The sequence below is a fragment of the Sebastes fasciatus genome, chromosome 17 (genome assembly GCF_043250625.1).
Source record: "Sebastes fasciatus isolate fSebFas1 chromosome 17, fSebFas1.pri, whole genome shotgun sequence".
In the NCBI taxonomy this organism is placed as follows: Eukaryota; Metazoa; Chordata; class Actinopteri; order Perciformes; family Sebastidae; genus Sebastes; species Sebastes fasciatus.
The window spans coordinates 2541874-2563222 of NC_133811.1; the positions used below are offsets into that span (position 1 = coordinate 2541874).

The 21349-nt window shown below is 43.0% G+C and overlaps 1 protein-coding gene across 4 annotated transcripts in view; it reads right to left on the reverse strand.

The window, feature by feature from the left end:
* Positions 1–21349, reverse strand: part of macf1a (microtubule actin crosslinking factor 1a) — a 322097-nt gene that overhangs the window by 35741 nt on the left and 265007 nt on the right. For all 4 annotated transcript variants that reach the window (XM_074612659.1, XM_074612658.1, XM_074612656.1 and 1 more), the window contains 2 exons: positions 2052–2213; positions 1631–1801 (listed from right to left, as the gene is read on the reverse strand). In XM_074612659.1, coding sequence (XP_074468760.1) covers positions 1631–1801; positions 2052–2213 — 333 coding nt within the window. The remainder of the gene's footprint in view (positions 1–1630; positions 1802–2051; positions 2214–21349) is intronic.

Sequence of the window (21349 nt, forward strand, 5' to 3'; positions counted from 1 at the left end):
CCGTCTGTTAAACAGTGTTGGCCTTGTACGGAAGACGCGGGGGAGAACGTAGCTTTGGTCTCCAGGACCGGAGTCTCTGCTGTACTCTGCTCCTCTGCTCCTCTGCCTGCCTTCACTCACACACCGCGCTCGTTCTCTCTCTTTCGCTCCACTCTCACGTGCATGCGCGCACACTCCACACTGCAGAAGAGGTAGTTTAGCTCTGAGAATATCTAGTGAATGTACAGTGGACGTTTGTGCAGAAATAACTGCTGCAGCTCCTCCAGACCAACAGAGGTTTCCCGTGTCTTGTGAAGTGATGGGGCTCGGCAGAGAGAAACGTTATCGTCTCCGACCAAAACTCCGGTGTCTCCCCTGTTCCCTCCGGCCACGGTCGGGAGGCTGAGGCAGGAAAAGCCAACACTAGGATCAGCATTGATTCATGGAGAGACCTTCGTCTGGTCAGCTAACATTACTGCCAAGCAGCTGAAATATAGAGTGATATTGTGCTTTTAGCTGACGTGTGTCGCCTCACTGTTTTGAGCGATGCTTGTTCATGCTCGGCCGGAGGGAACAGGGGAGACAGCGGAGTTTTGGTCGGAGACGATAACGTTTATGTGCACATCTACATCTACACTTACACTTTTAGAAACATTATCAACCTTCTCTTTGTTGTTGAGGAAAGCATCATACAAAGCTCATCAATTAGTAGCTCTTAAACTTTTCAATGGGTCATCATTGGACTGAGGTTATCTGATATCTGTATGAATTATTAAGCATTTAATAAGGGTAGGTGCTACTTTTAAAAGGTAGATACAGAACAAACTCGTATTCACTTAACTAAATTGTTCCGAGATCAGTAAAACAACATCCGTGAGCGTACTTCCTTCCTGGTCTCTGGTCTACTTTGAACTAAGAGCTCGGTTCAGCCTCTGGAATGCACTTCTCTTACAGTTTATGCTCTCTTTCTCAGCCAGACAGTGACACCGCTCTCCGTCACGGATGTAAACACGTGTGATTGATCGCCGGTCGAGGCTGCAGCACACTTATGTGCACAAACACAGGAAGTGTGTGTTGGATAAACAGGGAACAGAGAACAGGGTGTGTGTGTGTGTGTGTGTTTCTGAAAACAATACAAATACACTATACATGTGTGTGTGTCTGTTTTTATGCCAGTCTGACTGGCAGACGGTCAACTGGGGCCGTTTGGATGCCAGGCAGACGGATCATTGACCGTGTGTGTGTGTGTGTGTGTGTGTGTGTGTGTGTGTGTGTTTGTCATTCAAATATCTATTGTTTGTGGTTGAAGGACACTGAGGACATTTGAATACCAATAACGTCTCAATTCAACCCATTTGATAAATAGAGGAAGTGCTTCTCACAATAATGTTTAAAAAAAAAAAATAATCCATAAAATTCAAATCCACAGCCGGAAGCTGGCAGGACACTTTAAAGAGGAGGATGTGGATGCTTGATGATCAACCGTTTCACATCCCCAAAAATCGGAGCAGAAACTGAATGACAAACACTTCTAATCAAACTCTTGATGACCTAAAGAAAGGACACTTCAGCTGCTTTCAGCTTTAAATCTCTCAGTTCTGTTTGGATTTCTGAGAGACGGCTTGGTTTGATTTCATCATTCTTCTCGTACCTTCTGTTCTTGGATCTGGGCCTTGACCACTCGGTACTCGGCCGACGGGGGCTTCTGATTGGCCACCAGCTCCTCTGTGTCGCTCAGCCAGCTTAGCAGAGGCTCCAGAGCATCCTGGAATTTCCCACAATGCAACAGGGCCTCCTGCAACTGGGCGATGCGCTCTGCCACCTGAGGACAGGAAAGACGGTTGTGATTGAGAAAGGAAGTCAATATAATATATACTGTATATATACACCGATCAGCCATAACATTATCAGGTCAGGTGCTTTGGCACGACTCCGGAGGTGGTCCATCTTGGGTACAACTCGCGCACTAAAACTGGTAATGGAATCACAATCAATGCAGCACGGTTTGACTTGGCACCGCTAAAAGTGCCAATGGAAAAGCCCTATTAGTCGTGTGTGGAGTGGAGTCGTACCCGCTTGTTGAGTGAGTTCCATCGGAGATTGGTGCTCTCCAAGTCGTGCTCCAGCGCCTGGGTGTCGGTGTGTTTGGCGGCGCTCTGGATCAGACCCTGACCCACTGCGTTGATGTGCTGAAGCTTCGGTTGAATGCCGTCCACCTGCTCTCTCTCCACGGCCTGGAAGAGGAAATGAGTAAAGGGTTACCAGATTTATTGAACACGTAAACAAGAAAAGAAGGCCGTAGTTTCAAATTTGAAAGCAGAAGTCAGTCGTCAAAAATACACCGACCATTCAATCTGCGTGACAACAAATGGAAACAAACTTTACCACACTATGTCCCTACATATAGAAGAGACTGGATAATAGGAGATGAAAGACAGACAGAGGGATGTGCAGAGATAAGAGAGGAGTGGGAGACAGGAAGGGAACGGGAGAGATGAGGGTGGAAGGGAGGAGAAAAAAAAAGAGGAGGGGGAAGAGGAGAGGATTATGGGGATTAGAGGGTTAGGCGAGTAAGGGGCTGGCTGGAAAAGGCTGAGTCGACAGCACACACACACACACACACACACACACACACATTACAGAGTACACTAACACACTCGCATGGGCGCACACAACCTTCACTTATTCGCACACCCAAATTCATACACTCACACACACACACACACACACACACACACACACACACACACACACACACACACACACACACTCATAGCAGATACACGCACAACTCTGCCTGTCTGGACGCATTACTCACACACACACGTCACAGTGTAGGGCTGGAGCCATCTTGTGCTGACAATAGAGGCAGCCACCCGACACTAAAGACAACCAGACTTGACTTCCCTGGCACGGAAAAGACGCAGCAACAGCCAATGCAGCTCGTCTGTCAGAGCAAATCTGTGTCACACTACTGTATCCTAACACAGACGTACAGTAGGGGTTCTCAAAGTTCGACTCAGGGTCCTATTTGGGGTCTTTGGGGAGATCGCGGAGGTGTCAAGCAATTAAGTGTATTAGATTTCATTGTATTTCCACTCTAAGTACTATTTACAGATGCAGAAAATTAATCTACAACAATTGTTTTTTAGATTATCATGCAAAACTGCCACTAGTTATTGCTTCACAAATATAACAATTTGCTGCTTTTCTCCAATTTTGTGCCGGCTAAATGTCGTGTTGGTTATTTTCTGTCGGTCTCGAGTGTAGCAGCATGTTGGGGGCCCACCGCGCCGTAGTCCCACCGCGCCGTAGTCCCACCGCGCCGAAGTCCCGCCGCGCCGTAGTCTCACCGCGGGTTCAGCCCGGACAGAGCGGACCTCTTCATCCGCTCCTCGTCCACCAGTTAATTGATCGAGGATGACGGCGTTCACTCGGACGGATAAAAAATGAAATTGCTAAAATGCGTGGCCAGATATACTTGAGTGTCCGTTAATATAAGGGGCAGCCCTCCCAAGTAAATACTGTGTGTGAGAAACAACGCTTATGCTTCTAATCACTTTTACATTTCATTTATGTTTCACAAAACAAATATTTTTGTTGGGGTAAATAATTACTGAAACATTCTTCTCATTGAGTAGGTAGTTGTATAGCAGCTAAAAAGGCTTTTGATACAGTTATTTAAATATATATGTATATTTTTTATGTGAAAAAAAAGGTTATATTAAAAGATGTTTCATAAATTTGTATGATTGAATTTGTGCTCATTCAAAGACAGTGTAATGAAATGCTGAATGACTTTAAAAAACTCAGTTAGCTTTCATAATGAAGAGATCTTTGTTTTTACGGCACAACAGGGCAATAAATAACCAAAAAACTAAATACATAAAAACATCGGTATCAGCCAAATTGTTATTTTAAATGACGGTATCGGCCCAGAATTTCTTTATCGTGTATCCTTAAAAAAGCAGTTTCTTTTTCTGTCAAACTACAGACTAAAGGATTTAGTGATTCATTATTAGCTGCAGCTCTAAAACAATACAAGGAAAGACTAAATTGAATTCAAAGGCATCGCTGTGCCCCGTCACAAAACTGTAGGACTTCTCAATTGTTCATTTCAGAGTTTGGAGCACATCCCTGACCTATAAAACCGGGTTGGTGCCTGATTTGTTAATGTCGTCTGGTTTTCCCTACAGTTGGTTTTACTGTGGAGAAAAAACAACCCAAAACCAAACAGCTAATGCTAGAAATGTGAGAAAGACAGATACATCCTGCTAAATTCCTGTAAGCCATCCTGCTGTATTTAACAATTTGCTAAATCCACAAAACAACTTTCGCAATTTTACGGTATTCCACCAGTTCTCCAGACCGGTGGGAACATCGTAAACCACCGCCGATGACATTCCTCTCATTTGGTCGTTTCTGGGACAAAATCCTGACAAATGGGGTTCACAAGGAAGTAATGTGTGTGTGTGTGTGTGTGTCTGTCTGTCTGTGTGTGTGTGTGTGTGTGTGTGTGTGTGTGTCTGTCTGTCTGTCTGTGTGTGTGTGTGTGTGTGTGTGTGTCTGTGTGTGTGTGGGGGGGCTGTCATCAAACCGTTTGAGAAGTCCTGACATTCAGAAAAAGGCCCACAGAGGGAGAATTAGGTCTGGTGGTTTATAATGCTGTGGCAGCCAAACCCCAATGGCCACAAAGAGACGGAGACACACACACACACACACACACACACACACAGATATAATCAGATGCGCACATCCACATCCACAGCGCACACACACACACACACACACCAGATTTTGGTAAATCCAACGCCTGGGGGAAAATAGCTGGTGTAACAAAACTGAAGGGGGGTGCAGTTAAAGTGAGGGAGAGGGAAAATGTAGGTTTCGGGTTTCAGTGAAATCCCACAAAGGCCTGGAAGAAGTTACTACGGTCGTGGGTGTTCAACAGTCAAATAATAACAAACCACTACACACTACTAAACTGCTACAACTGATGAAATGAAAACATGTGAACAAGGAATGGTGGTTCCCCCGTTTTCACCATCAAATCTAAAAGATGGATTTATGACGCTACCTTCTTTCATCTTCCTTCAGATCACATCCTACAACCTCCGATAAACAGCCGGCTGCGACCTCCGATAAACAGCTGGCTACGACCTCCGATAAACAGCCGGCTACGACCTCCGATAAACAGCCGGCTACGACCTCCGATAAACAGCCGGCTACGACCTCCGATAAACAGCCGGCTACGACCTCCGATAAACAGCCGGCTACGACCTCCGATAAACAGCCGGCTACGACCTCCGATAAACAGCCGGCTACGACCTCCGATAAACAGCTGGCTACGTTAACATTAACAGACCAGCAGTGGATCTGAAATCGGACCTGGACGTTTCAGCAAATTAAACTTAAACCTGCAGTAGGAAGAATATTTTTGGCATCATTGAGGAAAAAATTCCATAATAACCTTTCAGCATATTGTAATTCAAGTGTTCTGAGAGAAAAGGCTGGTGGGCGGTGCTTGGTGTTTCCTCAACAGATCTCAACATGGCTGCCGGGTCACAAACTTTCTCATTTAGCAGCTAAACAGTACACCACAAGATGATTCTGAGAACATCTGAGGAAAGAAATAGGCATTACAGTAACAGAATATTGATTCACATTTGATCAGCGCTGCCTAGTTTAACCGTTTGGTCGGAGTTTGTGAGTGATTGACAGCTGCTCAGAGACGGCAGGCTCCAGCTCGGCTCTGATTGGTTGTTTTCCTTCGGTCTGTGAAATCTTGCAGATGCCGTTAGGAGCACCGAAGGACACAGAGGCACATGATTTCTTTCAGATTACCTGTTTCATGCACTACTGTCAGGATTAGGGATGTCACGATACCAGAAATCAGACAACGGACACTACATACTGACCGTGAATGCATCTGGTCCGTCAGCTCAGAATAGCAGGTGTCACACACGGGACGAGAGAGTTGACAGACTGAGAAATGGCAGAGGATTTGTTGTCGAAGTGTAAAGCAAATCCCTACCAATGACCATTACAGGCATCGTACGGTACCTTCGGTACTGTAGAAGAAGAGTACCGTCACTTTTTTAGAATTTGCGCATCGACTTGGGACAGAAGTATCGGTTCTCGTGACATCCCTAGTCAGGATATAGTGACCGTTTTATAAAAATACGTGTTTTAATCATATTTGCTCTAATCTGCCTACCCCAGCTTTAATGTTCAAAAAACACTTTATTTTTCTCATCCTGTCAGTCTGAGTATACCTGCATTCACCTTCTGTCTGAAACGCTTCGTTTTAGCGCCTGTCCCTTTAAGACCCCCTCCTGAAAAAGCCCAGTCTGCTCTGATTGGCTAGCGAGAAAAATGTGGCGCACTTTTGCAAAAGTATCTCTCATGCTCTGGGCGGGATATTGTAATGAGCCTGCATGTGACATAGGAAGAGGAGCCAGATCTGAATGGCTTGTTGAATCACATGTTTTCTGATCTAGGCAGCCCACAAAGAACCGACTGGGTCGTCTTATTATTTCACAGGTTGTGGGTTGATAGGCACTCCAGATACCCAAATGTACGAGCACAAGTTTTTCATGATAATCCTCGTTAATTAATAATCCACCACAAAAATAAGGTAAAACAGTAGTATAATCAATATATGCATGAGTAAAAAAAACATGGAAATCTCAGAAAATCAGTCCATCTTTGAGGTTTTATTTTAGTACCGAATGTGCGAGTTTCCACTGTGATGATTGTTGGATGATTTCAAATGAAAAATGCGAGATGAAACCAAACGACAAATCAAGTCTAAATGAAAGGTTTCTGATTTGCCTTTCATTCAGAACACATCCCCCTTTATTTAAAAAGCTTCCAAAGCCTTAGATTGGAGATTTTGATGATGTGTTGAGGATGTTTACAGACACTAAACGGAGTCGGTGCTGTAGATGGGCTGGAAGTGGTAGAGCTGCAACGTGTTACTGAGTCTCTGCACTGGGTCATAATCAAAGGGTTTACAGGTTTCTGCTCATCTGGTTTAAATACAGCAGCAAACTACAGGTTGTCCATGCCAAGGCTTTGTGTGTGTGTGTGTGTGTGTGTGTGTGTGTGTGTGTTTATAGTTCCCAATGTGTCCATGTGTGTATAAATCTAGTAATTATGTGTGTGAAAAGAAGTGTTCTACAGGTATGAATCCTACATGATTAAATATGAATGAGCAGAGTGTGTGTGTGTGTGTGTGTGTGTGTGTGTGTGTGTGTGTGTGTGTGTGTGTGTGTGTGTGTGTGTGTGTGTGTGTGCGTGTGTGTGTGCGCGTGTGTTCCTGTCCAGTTTGGATGCAGCTGTGTTGTGGTGATGGGCGTCATAGCTGCTTGGAACAGGAAGTCTGTCGGCCAGAACAACAATGACTGCAGCCATGACCTACTCCACCCTACGCCTTATCCTGGTGTGTGTGTGTGTGTGTGCGTGTGCGTGTGTGTGTGCGTGTGCGTGTGCGTGTGTGTTTGTGTGTGTGTGTGTGTCAGAGATAGAGGGGGACAGAAAGGGAAAAAACAGGGAAAGTAGACCCATTCATCATCTAAACATACACTGGGATGTATACAGTAGGTACTGTATATGACAGGGGTCTGCAACCTGCGGCTCCAGAGCCACATGCAGCTCTTGAGCTCCTCTCTAGTGGCTCCTTGTGGATTTTTAAAAAAAATGTGTGGAAATGAATAACTGTTTTTTTGTTTACAATTTCATTTTTATTTATCATTGTTGTAGGTCTATGGTACGACGGAGTATTAGGGCTACATTGAGGAAAAAAAAAAAATCTGAGATTTCGAGAATAAAGTCAGAATATTAGTAGTATAGAAGTAGTCATTTTATGTGTTATTTTATTTTTTACTTATAAAGTTATGACTTTATTCTCGTAACATTCCGACTTTTTTTCTCGTAAAGTTATGACTTTATTCTCGAAAACTCAGCTTTTTTCCCCTCAATGTGACCCTAATACTCTGTCGTACATTTGCACTTAGGCCCTCACTGTGTATACTATACTAGTATATTACATATACTATATACTTAGACTATAAGCTGTGTTACTTTCATCACAATGATCAAATGTTTTGCGGCTCCAGACAGATTTTGTTGTTGTTGTTACCTAAACGGCTCTTTTGATAGTAAAGGTTGCTGACCCCTGGTATATACTGTAGGTTGTGTGCTTACTCCCTCCTCCTCCTCCTCTTCTTCATGTTCTCTCTTTTTCTGTCTCTCTTCCAGCCGCCCTCTCTCTCTCTCTCTCTCTCTCTCTCCTTAGCCTGCTCAGAGTGGTTGACTCCTCTAAACCAGAGCTCTGGAAAATGTCCCAAATACTTGTCATTCTTCCCCACCTCGGCCCAGCACGCAGCAACACACACTTTACACTGAGCTAACTGAACTAATCACCACCACAACTGTCCTCGTCCTCCTCCTCCTCCTCCTCCTCCTCCTCCTCCTCCTCCTCCTCCTCCTCCTCCTCCTCCTCCTCCTCCTCCTCCTCCTCCTCCTCCTCCTCTCGTCTCTCTACCTCTGCTCCCCCTGCCACAGCTGCCTCCTCTTTTCTCCCATCCTCAATCTCTCCATCTGGACCGCACCGGCTTTCTCACCTCAGCCTGCAGCTCAGTGTGGACAGGACAGGCGATAGAAAACACTGGGATGAAAGTAGACGTGACTAAAGCTGATGAGTTTGATGCTGACTAAATACTGTTAGCATTAATACGTCTCGTCAGATAGACGTCAGTTCGAGAGGCTGTTGGAAAGCTCGGGAGGATGAAAGAATTGACAAAAGTTTTTCATGTTTATCAAACAACTGCAGCAATTTTCAAGAAAAAAAGTTATGAATAAAAGTTGAAACTTGGCTGTCAGTAAGGGATAATGTACGCCAGTCATTGGCATCGCCCTGAAGAGGTTTATTTCACAATGACCCGCTAGCTGTACATTATTATTATCATTAAACGGCTAGTTACTTAAGAAATTAATAATTTGACACAAAAACTGTCCACCAGTCCACATCAGAAATGCGCCCATAGCAACGGTGTTCTACGGTCTGTTATTTCTTTTAGCAGACCGTTGCTATGCAAAACAGACCGTAGAACACCGTAATTGACCAATCACAATCGAGTATTCAACACAGCCGTGTAATAAATTCAGGTAAATTCAGGTACTTATATAATTCATATATTTTGAACTGGGCGGCTCACGTTACTGTAGTGGTTAACGGTGGTGTCTGCAGTGTGATGAAGGTTGAGCCAAACTTCAAAGTGAAGCGATGTGATTCCTTTTTTTCTTGTAAATTTGTGAGTGCTTAAATCACCACCACTTTAATCACAGAGATTTTTCTCGGAATATTATTAGTAATTTATATACCCATTAAATGGCCCTAATACACCGTCGTAAAAAAAACCATAGGTGAGGTGAGTGACGAAAATCAGAGAGATTGGGCAGAAGGGTAACATAGACATTTAAAGTGGAGCTGCAACGATTAATCGATGGACAGAAAATTAATCTGCAATTATTTGATAGTTTTAGTCATATTCAAGCAGGAATACCACACATTTGCTGGTTAAAGCTTCTCAAATGTAAATGCTTTGCTGCTTTTCTTTGACATATCGGACTGTAAACTGAATATTTTAAGGTTTGGTCAAAAGCTATTTGAGTACATCATCTTGGGCTTTGGGAAATTATAGCGAGCGCCTTTCACTATTTTCTGACATTTTATAGACAAAGCGATTCATCTTTTAATGGAGAAAAAGGGCGGCAGATTAAACAAGTAGGAAAATAATCGTCAGTTGCAGCCTTAATTTAAAGCCCCAACATTAAATATTCATGACTAAATGAGCAACATTCAAAGTTTAAGTTAAAAACAACATCCTTTGGTATTATTTATTAAGATTTGAACACTGAAAAACTAATCTGCATCATCTGGACTGTCTGGGAGTGGTTAGATCAGTATTTGATTGATCAGAAAAGTATGCAGTATCACTTTTTCCCAAATAAACCGCGCCCACAGTGAGAAGAGCAGAACAAAAAACAAACAAACAAAATGCAGAGATTGTTTAATTAAAAATCTTTCTAATTATTATCTAATGATTATTTAGTTTCCATGTAGGACCGTGTCACTAACTGTGTTCTCACTGGTAGCAAATTGAATCTGTAATTGAAACTCACTTTAGGAGTCAAAGTTACATAATAGTGCTTTTTAGAGTGTGAGAGCTGACTGTGTGGGTGTACTGTATGTCTACTTACATGAACATCTATATTTAGCTGTCATCTGTCAAGCCAATAACGCCGAGGAGAGGAATAGCTGCGTTGATGACGCGCGTCCAAAACTCCATCACTCAGGGACAATCAATTTCTTAATCGGGACGGATGAGAAACACGTCGCTCATTAGTTAATTACTAATGACGGCGTATAGGAACACATGTTACTGCTGCAAAAATATAAGAATATTCTCTTCCTTTCCCTTCATGACTGATTTCCATAACTACGTGATCATGAAAAGAGCTGGTGGTCATATCCAAAAAGCCTGTGCATCTTTAAAGTGTTAACTCTAAAGCTACACTCACCCCACAGTTGGACCGAAGAGAAGGTGAAATAGAACAGAGAGACGGAGACGGTCTGAATGGGATTCAGTGTATGTGAGCGATAAATCTAAAAGCTGTTCTGTACCATGTGTAAAGTGTTTCTCCTGAAAGCATCACGGCAGCCAGTAACAGCACTGCTATCGCTTTGTTTTTCCCTCACAGCCCCACACCTTCCTCCCTCTACTCCTTCCTCCGCCCTCGTCTCTCGCTCTCTTCCTGTCTTTCAACCCCTCATCCTTCCTCACTGCCTCCTTTCTCTCTTAATGGAACAAGGAATGATGGGAGAAAGGAAAGAAGTAGAGATCTGTTTCCAAACTAACGTTGATGGGGGGGGACAACTACACTGCTCAAACAAATGAAGGGAACACTTAAATCACACATCAGATCTTGATGAACAAATTATTCAGGTTGAAAATCTTTACTGATGTACATTGTATAATTTGTTGAGAACAAAATGGCATAAAGACGGTCAACGGAAACCAAAATCATCAACCCACTGAGGGCTGGATTCAGAAATCACACGAAAATCAAAACAAAAAACTGATATCACAGGCTGATATCAAGCTATTCTCATCTAAACAGTACACTACAAGAAGTTTCTGAAAACATTTTACACGAGAAATAGGCATAACAGTAACAATATTAATTCATATTTGATCAACGCTGCCTAGTTTGACCGTTTGATTGGAGTTTGCGATTGATTGACAGCTGCCGCCGTTGAATGACCAGCCAATAGGAACGCTCTCTCTCTCTGAAATGACCTGTGATTGGCCAAAGTCTCCCATCACGGGCTAGATTTTCTAAAGTCTGAAAACAGAGCCATGAGGAGGTGCAAAAGTCTAGTTATCTCTCAGAACACTTGAATTACAATATGCTGAAAGGTTATTATGGAATTTTTGCCCAATGATGCCAAAAATATTCTGCCTACTGCCACTTTAAGCCACGGACTGACCAATCTCAGACGCGGGGATAAAGGGGTTAATGGGTTAATAAATCCCATTTGAAACCAGCGTCCTTATTTGAACATCAACAAACAGACACAAATCTCATGCAAATGTGGCCTGCATTCAAAGCATGTTGGCTCGGACCTTACTATCCTCTTTATGTCCCACCACCTCTTCTCTCTTAGAGATGTGATGTGTTTTCTTCCTTCATGCTATCACTGTTCTTCCCATATTTTGGGGATTTTTGTGCTGTTAGTCAGCTCCCTGTGAGACAGACAAAGAGAGTGTAAGATATGAGCTTTGTTGTCTGGCTGATATCACTAGTAGAGAAAGGGATTGAGACAAAAATATGTAAAATCGTGGAAAACACTGCTAATATTTGATCTCCTTTTTCTTACATTCTAAGAGCATCTCCATTCAGTTCCAGAGGGAGATCAATGTGTTCCTGCTCTTTGCTTTCAATGCTCGTCTGTGTTCCTGAACACGTCCCCCCTCCTTCTCTCCCTCCGTCGTTCGCAGATTCATCCCGGAGGCGGTTGTTCAGAACCAGAATTATCACATCAATCAAAACATGAATGTGTGAGCCGCGGACCTGAAGCCACCTGTTTCTCCCTATCTTTGTTCGTCTCTCGCTCTCTGCTTCGACATCCGTCTTTCAATGCCTCAGCTTTTTCCTGATCCATTTGCTCCTACTATTCCATCTTGTATTGAAAATGATTTGGAAACTGCAGCTTTCACACTGTTAAGCCCTTTTATTCACACGGGACTAGTATTACCTGGGGACTTCTAGTAATTTGTAATAATTGTGGAGGTCGTCTGTGATCGTAATCCCGTGCGAATCTGCCATGTCTATAATTTGTCAAGTAAAAATTCCACCGCTAATTACCTACCATGTTACTATATTTTTGCCAAACACAGAGGCCGTGTAATAATATCAGTCCAGTATGAATCGGCATCTCTGTGATTCGGAGTCGTATTTTTTCAGGGCTGTCAAAGTTAACACGATAATTAACGCAAATTTGTTTTAACGCCACTAATTTCTTTAACGCATTAATGCAACTTGCGATTTTGAGGTTGTAGCGGGCTCCGTTTTAAAGCTAGAGTGAAGATACTGGTATCATATGAAACTAGAAAACCCGATGAATCCATCGGTACCAACCATGTCATAGCATGGCTGGCTTGTTGCGAAGGATGTTTAAATAACACTCCAAACTGGCCATTTTCAATGTGCCATGTTGTCAATTGATCATACTTTTATGCAAAATGCAGTACCTGTGAGGGTTTCTGTACAATATTTATCATTGTTTTGTGTTATTAATTGATTTCCAATAATAAATGTATACATACATTTCCATAAAGCAAACATATTTGCCCACTCCCATGCTGATACGTAACAAATCTCCCTTTAAGACACATTCTAAACAGATAAGAAATGTGCAAATAAATTTTTATTAATCACGATTAACTACGCGATTAATCTTAATTTTTGAAAGGCTTTTCGTTTTCTCCACGGCTTTTTCGGGTGTGAGACAGAGCCTTGACATCATATCAGGGGGGATAATGTCAGTAAATTCGAGTAAAAATACAGACTTGAACGAAACATAAACGTGGGGGTCTTCATGTGATTTCAAAATCACATGAAGTCCGCTAGTAATATTACACTCTAAGAAAAAAATCTGTAGAAAAGCAGATAATGTCCTGGCAGAAAATGACCAGGACATTTTCCGTTAAGTTTACGGACATTTTCTTCAACCCTTAAAATGGATGCTTATGTTGATTTACAGGATGTCCTCTGTTCCATTCACGGATAGTTCTGTTAATCCTAAAACAGAAAATTCCGTAAATTTACAGTATATCCTCCGTACCGAGCCAAATAGCAGACCCAACCTTTACATTCTGGAGGGAAAACAGACGCTAGCGTTTGTACGTTACCTATCGGTCTCTGCGCACAGCCTGAGGCTAAAACTGGAGCTAACTCTACCCGACGTCCACTGAAGTCTAAAATATAAACATTGGTAAAACGTAAATTACAATACCAAACTTAGTCTCTAAATGAGTCATCAAAATATTCCTGGCGTATCTGGTAACGTTAACGGTCGACAACAACTGAACGAAACCAATAAACAGCTTTCCAACTAAAACCACACTGAGCTAACGTTAAGTCCTGAACATTAATCACTCTGGTTAGATATTAATGTTGATTTTTTACCACAGAAGTGACAGAAAAGTTTCTCCACATCCAAAATTTAAACTAAACTTTGTCGTGTGTGATGGTCTCTGCCTCTTACAACTTTGGCACTAGCGGAGGTTCGTGTTCCCACAATGCAATGCGTATTTAAAAATACGGGTAAAACTCCTGTGAAAAATCAATACAGAAAATTCCTGGTAACACGGTACATTGGCCCATATTTATACAGACTTTTTTTAGAATATAGTCCCATGTGAATAGGGCCTTACAGTAGACTTTTTTACTGACTGCCTCAGAGTTGATTTCAAAACTCATTTCAAAACCAAAAAATAAGACATAAAACTGGCAAAAGCAGTCTGGTTCCAGTAAAACACAGGTTATGGAACTTCTGAAATAGAAATATGCAGCGCAACAAAAAAAACAGTTATGAGGTCCAAGTCCGACTTGACAACATACAAACTTTGTTCTGTGTTCATCCCTGCAGCTAAAGAAACCTGTCAGCGCATGGTGTTTTTTGTACGTGATATGTGTTGAAAACTTGAATGAATTTGAATTAAAATAAGGAAGTATTTTCTAGGACCCTTTAAATCTTGTATCTTGTAATGGGCTATGAATGAAACATGCCACTTCTGCTTCCTCTAAATCTGCGTAGAAGCTGCCATCGGTCAGACTGTCTGTACTGCGCGTTCCCTCGCCCCATTTCATCAAACAGCATGCAAAGCTAGTCCATCTGTCTGTCTGTCTGTTTGTGGGGCACACTGTGCCTTAAAACCAGCTCCATATTAATCCAGAGACCTTCTGCTTGTGTCTGCTTGCCAGCGTGGCTCTCTCATCATTGTACCAAAGACTCATGCAGCGCTAAAAGGTGCTCCCCCGTGCAAACAATAGCTTCCACCACCCAACCGCCCTGTCGCCTGCCACAACTCTTATTGTGTCTGCTTCTTTGTCTTTCTAAACTCAGCGTGTCTATCTGTCCTCCCCGTGTCTTCACATCGTTCCCTTTTCAATGAATTTCTATCTAACTTGAAAATTGCCTGTTTTTTCGTGTATATCTTGGTTTTGCCTTGGAGCAGAATATTGAAGTAAGGCGGGAGATACAAAGACAGAAGGACTGAAAGCTCAGAAGAGACAGATGTGAGACATAAATAGCAGGGCTGTCAATCGATCCGAAATATTTAGTCATGAATATTTAGTCGCGATAAATCGCAAGATTGTCAAACGCAGATTAATTGCACATTTTATCTGTTCAAAATGTACCTTAGAGGGAAATGTGTCAAGTATTTAATTCTCTTATCAACATGGGAGTGGACAAATATGCTGCTTTATGCAAATGTATATATATATTTATTATTGGAAATCAATAAACCAACACAAAACAATGACAGATATTGTCCAGAAACCCTCACAGGTACTGCATTTAGCATAAAACAATATGCTCAAATCATAACATGGTAAACTGCAGCCCAACAGGCAACAACAGCTGTCAGTGTGTCAGTGTGCTGACTTGACTATGACTTGCCCCAAACTGCATGTGATTATCATAAAGTGGGCATGTCTGTAAAGGGTAGACTCGTGGGTACCCAGAGAACCCATTTACATTCACATATCTGGAGGTCAGAGGTCAAGGGACCCCTTTGAAAATGGACATGCCAGTTTTTCCTCGACAAAATTTAGCACAAGTTTGGAGCGTCTCCTAGCCTCCTTTGTGACAGGCCAGTATGACATGGTTGGTACCAGTGGATTTCTTAGTTTTTTCTGGTTTCATATGATACCAGTTCTCTCTAGCTTTAAACTTGAGCCCGCTACAAACTAAAAATCGCAAGAAATTAGTGGCGTTAAAAAGAATTTGTGTTAACGTGTTATTATTGTGTTAACTTTGACAGTCCTGATAATTAGTGCAGAAAAGATGAGAATTAAGACAGACAGAGAAAAGGAAAAGGGAGACAGGTCAGCAAACAAAACAGAGAGCGAAAGGCAGGACCGTCAACAGGCCACAGAGTCCAGCGTTCCAATGTTAGCCATGAGCACTTTCTTATCAGATATCAGAGCTTATATTCCCCAGACAACTTCACACACTGTTTGTGTAGCCATGTTGGCAGAGACAGCTCCCCTCGCAGAGAGACACAGTATTTACCTCTCACCTCCTTATCTCTGCAACAACACCATCCAAGCATGGAGGAGGAGGAGGAGGGGAGAGGGGGGGGGGGGGAGCATGGCTGAACAAAGGGGATTTCATCACAAAACAAAAGTGCATTTCAGAAAATGAGTCAAATTTCCAAATTGTCATCAAGTGTTTCTGTGAAAGCAAGTTATTGCTTGAGAATCACTACAGTGATTTTTAATCATTCCCTTAAAGGTCCCATCTTGTAAAAAGTGAGATTATCATGTACTTTATATTATAAAGCAGGTGTTATATAGGTGTTAAAGCAGTGCTATATAAATACTATTCAACTATCAAAACGATCAAAATACGGAGATATAAACATGGCCCGTATTTAGAAATTGTGCGTTTGAAACGAGCCGTTAGGATTTCTGTCCATTTGTGATGTCACAAATCTACAATATTTAGACCATTACACGGTGTTAAACATAAACATTCTAAATGTGTCACAGTTTATTTCCTGTTGCAGTGTATGTGAATGACATCAGCTGACAGGAAGTAAACATGGACCCAAACTGTTGCCTAGCAACGCAATTCTGTTGCAGTTCCGTTGAAACGCGCTAAAACGGAGCGTTTCAGACAGAGGGTAAATACAAGTATATTCAGACAGACATTACGAGGTAAATAAAGTTGTTTTTTTTAACATTAAATCATGTAAACATGTTCTAGTAGAAACACAAAATACAAGTATCAACCTGAAAATGAGCACGATATGGGACCTTTAAAGACAGTGTGCATTATGGCTAGTTGTCTCCAAAACTTTTAATTGGAGCCAAGAAGTCTGGAAAAGTTTCCTCTTCTGTGTGTTAAAAGTCTCTTCTGTGTCTGATCTAGGAAATAGAAATGGAACTAGTAGCTGGCGTTACAAAATGCAGCAAAATCAAAACCAAGTGTCTCCAAAATCTGCAGTATATAAAGCATGCACAGTAAGTCTACTTTGGATTAGGGCTGTCAAAGCGGGCTCAGTCCGAGAGCGAGAATGAAGATACTGGCGTCATATGACACTAGAAAACTGAAGGAATCAATTAGTACCAGAACCCATGTGAATGAAAATGGGTTCTATGGGTACCCACGAGTTTCCCCTTCACAGACATGCCCACTCTATGATAATCACATGCAGTGTGGGTCAAGTCATAGTCAAGTCAGCACTATGCAGCAGTTGTTAATTGATTTCCAATAATAAATATATACATACATTTGCATAAAGCAGCATATATGCCAACTCCTATGTTGATAAGAGAATTAAATACTTGACAAATCTCCCTTTAAGGTACATTTTGAACAGAAAATGTGTGATTAATCGTGAATAATCCTATACAGTCATGCGATTAACCGACAGCACTACTTTTGATACACTCAAAAAAGGAGGAGCCCATTTTTGGCGGTTTTCCTTCAAAATGTTTCTCTTTCTGACTTTCAAAAGCTTTTCCCCCTAAATCAAGCAAGACGTTGTTACAGATCATCTGCATGACAGCACTCTGTGCAGCTCTGATTCTCTGAGTGGACATCTGATTACATTAAACTGAAGCCAGAGACACTGTGACTGCAGATAGAACAAACAGAGTACTGATAACGCATAAAGATACAAAAATCAGTTACACTCTCAAACAAACAAACAAACAAACAAAGACACATGTCCATTCTCACAAACACACATAAAGTCAAACATACTCACAAACGGACGCAGGGTAGAGTAATATGATTTGTGACTGCACGGTCAGAGCAGGCAACCCGTGCCTGATGGGTACTATAATGTAATCAAAGAGGACCAGAAGTTTGCATCGCCAGCATGGGATCAGGCACATCAGTGGCAAATCACACACTGCTTGTTCATGATGTGCATGATGTGCAATGTTTGCCTAGAAAGTGCTGTACGAAAGTAAAACGAAATTATTTCTACTCTGTTGTCATATTCGACCGAAACGGCCTGTGTTGTACAATAAAATATTATAAATATGATAGGCGTTTTCAGTCCAAAATGGAGTTTTGTCTCTTTGCTTCTACTCTTTGCTGTCATTAAATCTCTACCAACAGGTCTGAAATGGGGTAACTTTGCTTAAATTTTGATAGTGAAATGCACAAGGAATTTTCTAAATCATACATGACAACATACTTTTAATTTTGCATGTTTCATATGCGGAAAAAAAAGGACGTCCTCTCAACTAGCATAATAATGGGTAGACTGCAAAATCTAGATCAATTCAGAGTCTGTATGCCTCAAAAACAGAGTTCAGATCAGGCAAATCTGGGCCAAACACTGAGTCATAGCAGAGCTCCTAGACGGCACGACAGCCTGTCAAACACACGGTCACTTTGAGATACAATCTACATATACACACCTTTACATGCAGCCCGCACAGTCAAACACAGAGGTGAGATGGGACAGAGGAGTGACACTACACAAACACAACAAGACTGAATGCAGAGAGACTAGTCCGACACACCATCACACACTGACAGCCCTGTGTCAGTTCCATGCAAAGCTAATCTTGCAGCATTTATACGTAGAATATCCATTTCAGATCCATGTCTGTACACAGTAACTCTGTGTATATACTGTGACACGGATTACATTCTCAGAAACCAAATCAACCCAAACGGCGAGAGTCTCGCTCCACATCCAAACACGCTGCCTCCTCAAACAACAACCTTTCTCACAAATCATTTAAACAACACGGCCTGTGTTACTTTCTGTACATGCACAGCTGGGACACGCCCGGCACGCATGACTTTGTATGGACACACACTCTCTATCTACTCTTCTGTACTCTATATACGGACCACGTAAACGCAACAATAGCGTGCCCTTGAGATAAACGTTGTAAACTCTGCACTTGGGGATCAGCATTACAAGTGGCCCGTGGGCGCACACTGCTCTTTTAGCTTCACACAAATAAACATGTGATCAATCTCAAATATGTGCATGCACTGTAGATTAGCGCTGACCCCCCACTAAAACACACACACACACACACACACACACACACACACACACACACACACACACACACACACACACACACACACACACACACACACACACACACACACACACACACACACACACACACACACACCAAGCGACCCTGCGGGTAGTTTCCCATAAGTAGCAAAACCCCCCTCTGGGCATCATATTGCAATCATTTAAAGCCCTACTACTGAAACACAACTAGCTAATTATGGCGTCTACATAGCTTCACCCCTCACCCACCAACACATACATTTTCCATGCTATGTCTACATCTGTTACACTCAACGCTCATAGATACCTGACCCAATTCTTTTTCCATGCTATGGCTCTGTGTGTCCACATCTAATGCATTAATTGCTGAGAACACATTTCTACTCAGCTTTTACCCCCTCACATCTCTTATGAGGCTAAATAGACCAATAAACCAGGGTCTCTCTGGTTCAATTTAATTCATTCTCTCTACTTGGCACTGTGTTTATGGGCACTGCATGCTAGTGTTATATCTGTTCCAAATCAGTCTGGATTTGGGCTCCTACCAAAGGCTGAATATATAAATATATAAATGCTAAGTAAACCACCTCTCAGATGCAAGCTTCTTCTTTTATGTCTTTTCCCATGTTACAATGCAACTGCATCATCACAACACCAGTATGAGCTTCTGTATACAGTATTTTATGGAAATGAATTATCATACCTCTGCCTCTATGTCAGCGTCCCAACTTAATATAGTCGTCAATTCATTCTCTGCTTTAGAGCTCCTTCCTGACTCTAAGACGTGGTCTGCGTGACAAGCTGTGTCCCCTGCCTGGGGCCCGTCTTCCTGGGGTCTACAGGCCGGTACCTGGCTTGTCTCCGTCTGTGTAAATAGGCTCTGTAGTAGGCCTGGCTCAAGCTGATCCCAGGCCTGGTCCGTGGACATGAGTGGAGGAAAGTCCAGAGCAGAGCCATCTGACTCCCAATCACTGTCCCCCGTCATAGATCCGAGGACAAACTCCACCCCGTCCATCCCAGACTGTGTCCCTTCAGAGTACGAGTCCAAGTCCAGCTCCTGAGTATCCTCGCAGGCTGAGCAGCCGTCCGAGGGGCCCGGTTGGGGACGTTCAGGAGCCGCCATGTAAACAAAGCTGTCAGGGGACAGGAAGGCTCCCTCCTCCTCTGGGTCTGGGCAGCAGGTAGGTTTGGGGACAGGACTCGGGGGAATGGAGTCCTCAAGTGGAGATGGGGGGCAGTCATTGGGGTACTGAGGGGGTGCAGATACAGCCAGGTAAACAAAACTATCTGATATCACGAAGGCCTCAGACTCTTTAGTATCCAACCCAGCACCACCAGAATCCGATTTAGAGGGTGACGGAGCTGAGGGAGCTGAGTCCGTATGCTGAGGGTGTACGAGAGGAACAGAGTCTGATTTTGGGGTGCCAGCTCTTGTAGTTTCCAGGTCTTCTAGTCCAGGCATGTCAAGTCCTGAGACTACATCTGTAGGGACAACAAAAGTCTCTGACACAAAGCATGTCCCTTCTGTGTCACAAGTTATTGCCACGACGGGGCTGCTAATCTCCGAGGAGACTGGATCTTCTTGACAGGAAGTTTGAACGTCAACATCCCGTGTACATTCATTGTCGATTTCTTTTTCAACCGTGTGCAGAGGCTCAGGGGAGTGATCCATGAGAACTCCCTCGCTACTGTCCAAACTTGGCTCAGATTGGTCATACACATCCCACTCTGTTCCCAACTCCTCTTCCTCTTTCAATTCTCCCTCGTCCTGCTCCATCTCCTCCTCCACTTTCTCCACCTCCTCACAGTAAGGGTTCAGAGGGCTACAAGACGGAGAGGAGGCTCTCTCCTCACAATCCTCGCCATCATCACGCTCTGATGACGCCCCGCTATCCGGGTCTGTTTCGGTCCGTGCAGGTCTCCCCTGTTCACAGTCTGTCTGAATGATGTCGCTAATACCAGTTCTGTCTGGTTGGGACATGTGGACCCCACTGGAGTCGGACTCCAGTTGTTGACCGAGAGCAGAGTCCGTTTGGTAACTCATCTCTTCTTCTTCAGCTTTATCCTTGTTATAGTCAACATCGCACTCTTCATCGATGAAACCATGCTCCCTTTCACAGTCTTGTGCTCGCACCAAGTCAAAGTGTGTCATCTGTTCTAGGTGCTCAGAGTGATATAAATTAGAGTCTGTAATATTCTCTGAGCCTGGAGCAACGCTATCAGGCTCTACAGAGTTAACTGCATCTAGAGGAAGAGTTCCTTCAAAATCTACCCAGACAGTCTTTGCTTCTTCCTCTCTCTCCTCTTCTTCTTCCTCTAAACAGGGAAGTGTGTAGGGATCCAGAGGCTCAGGGTCTACACTCATCTCCACTCCCTCCTCTCCTTCATCTGTTTGACATTGCCTCTCCAGCTCCAGGAAGAGGTCGTCTGACTCAGCCCCTGAGCTGGGGCAAGGTGAGGCCCCAGGGCCACCAAACCCTGTGGGGGGCGTCAATACAGGCCAATGTCCA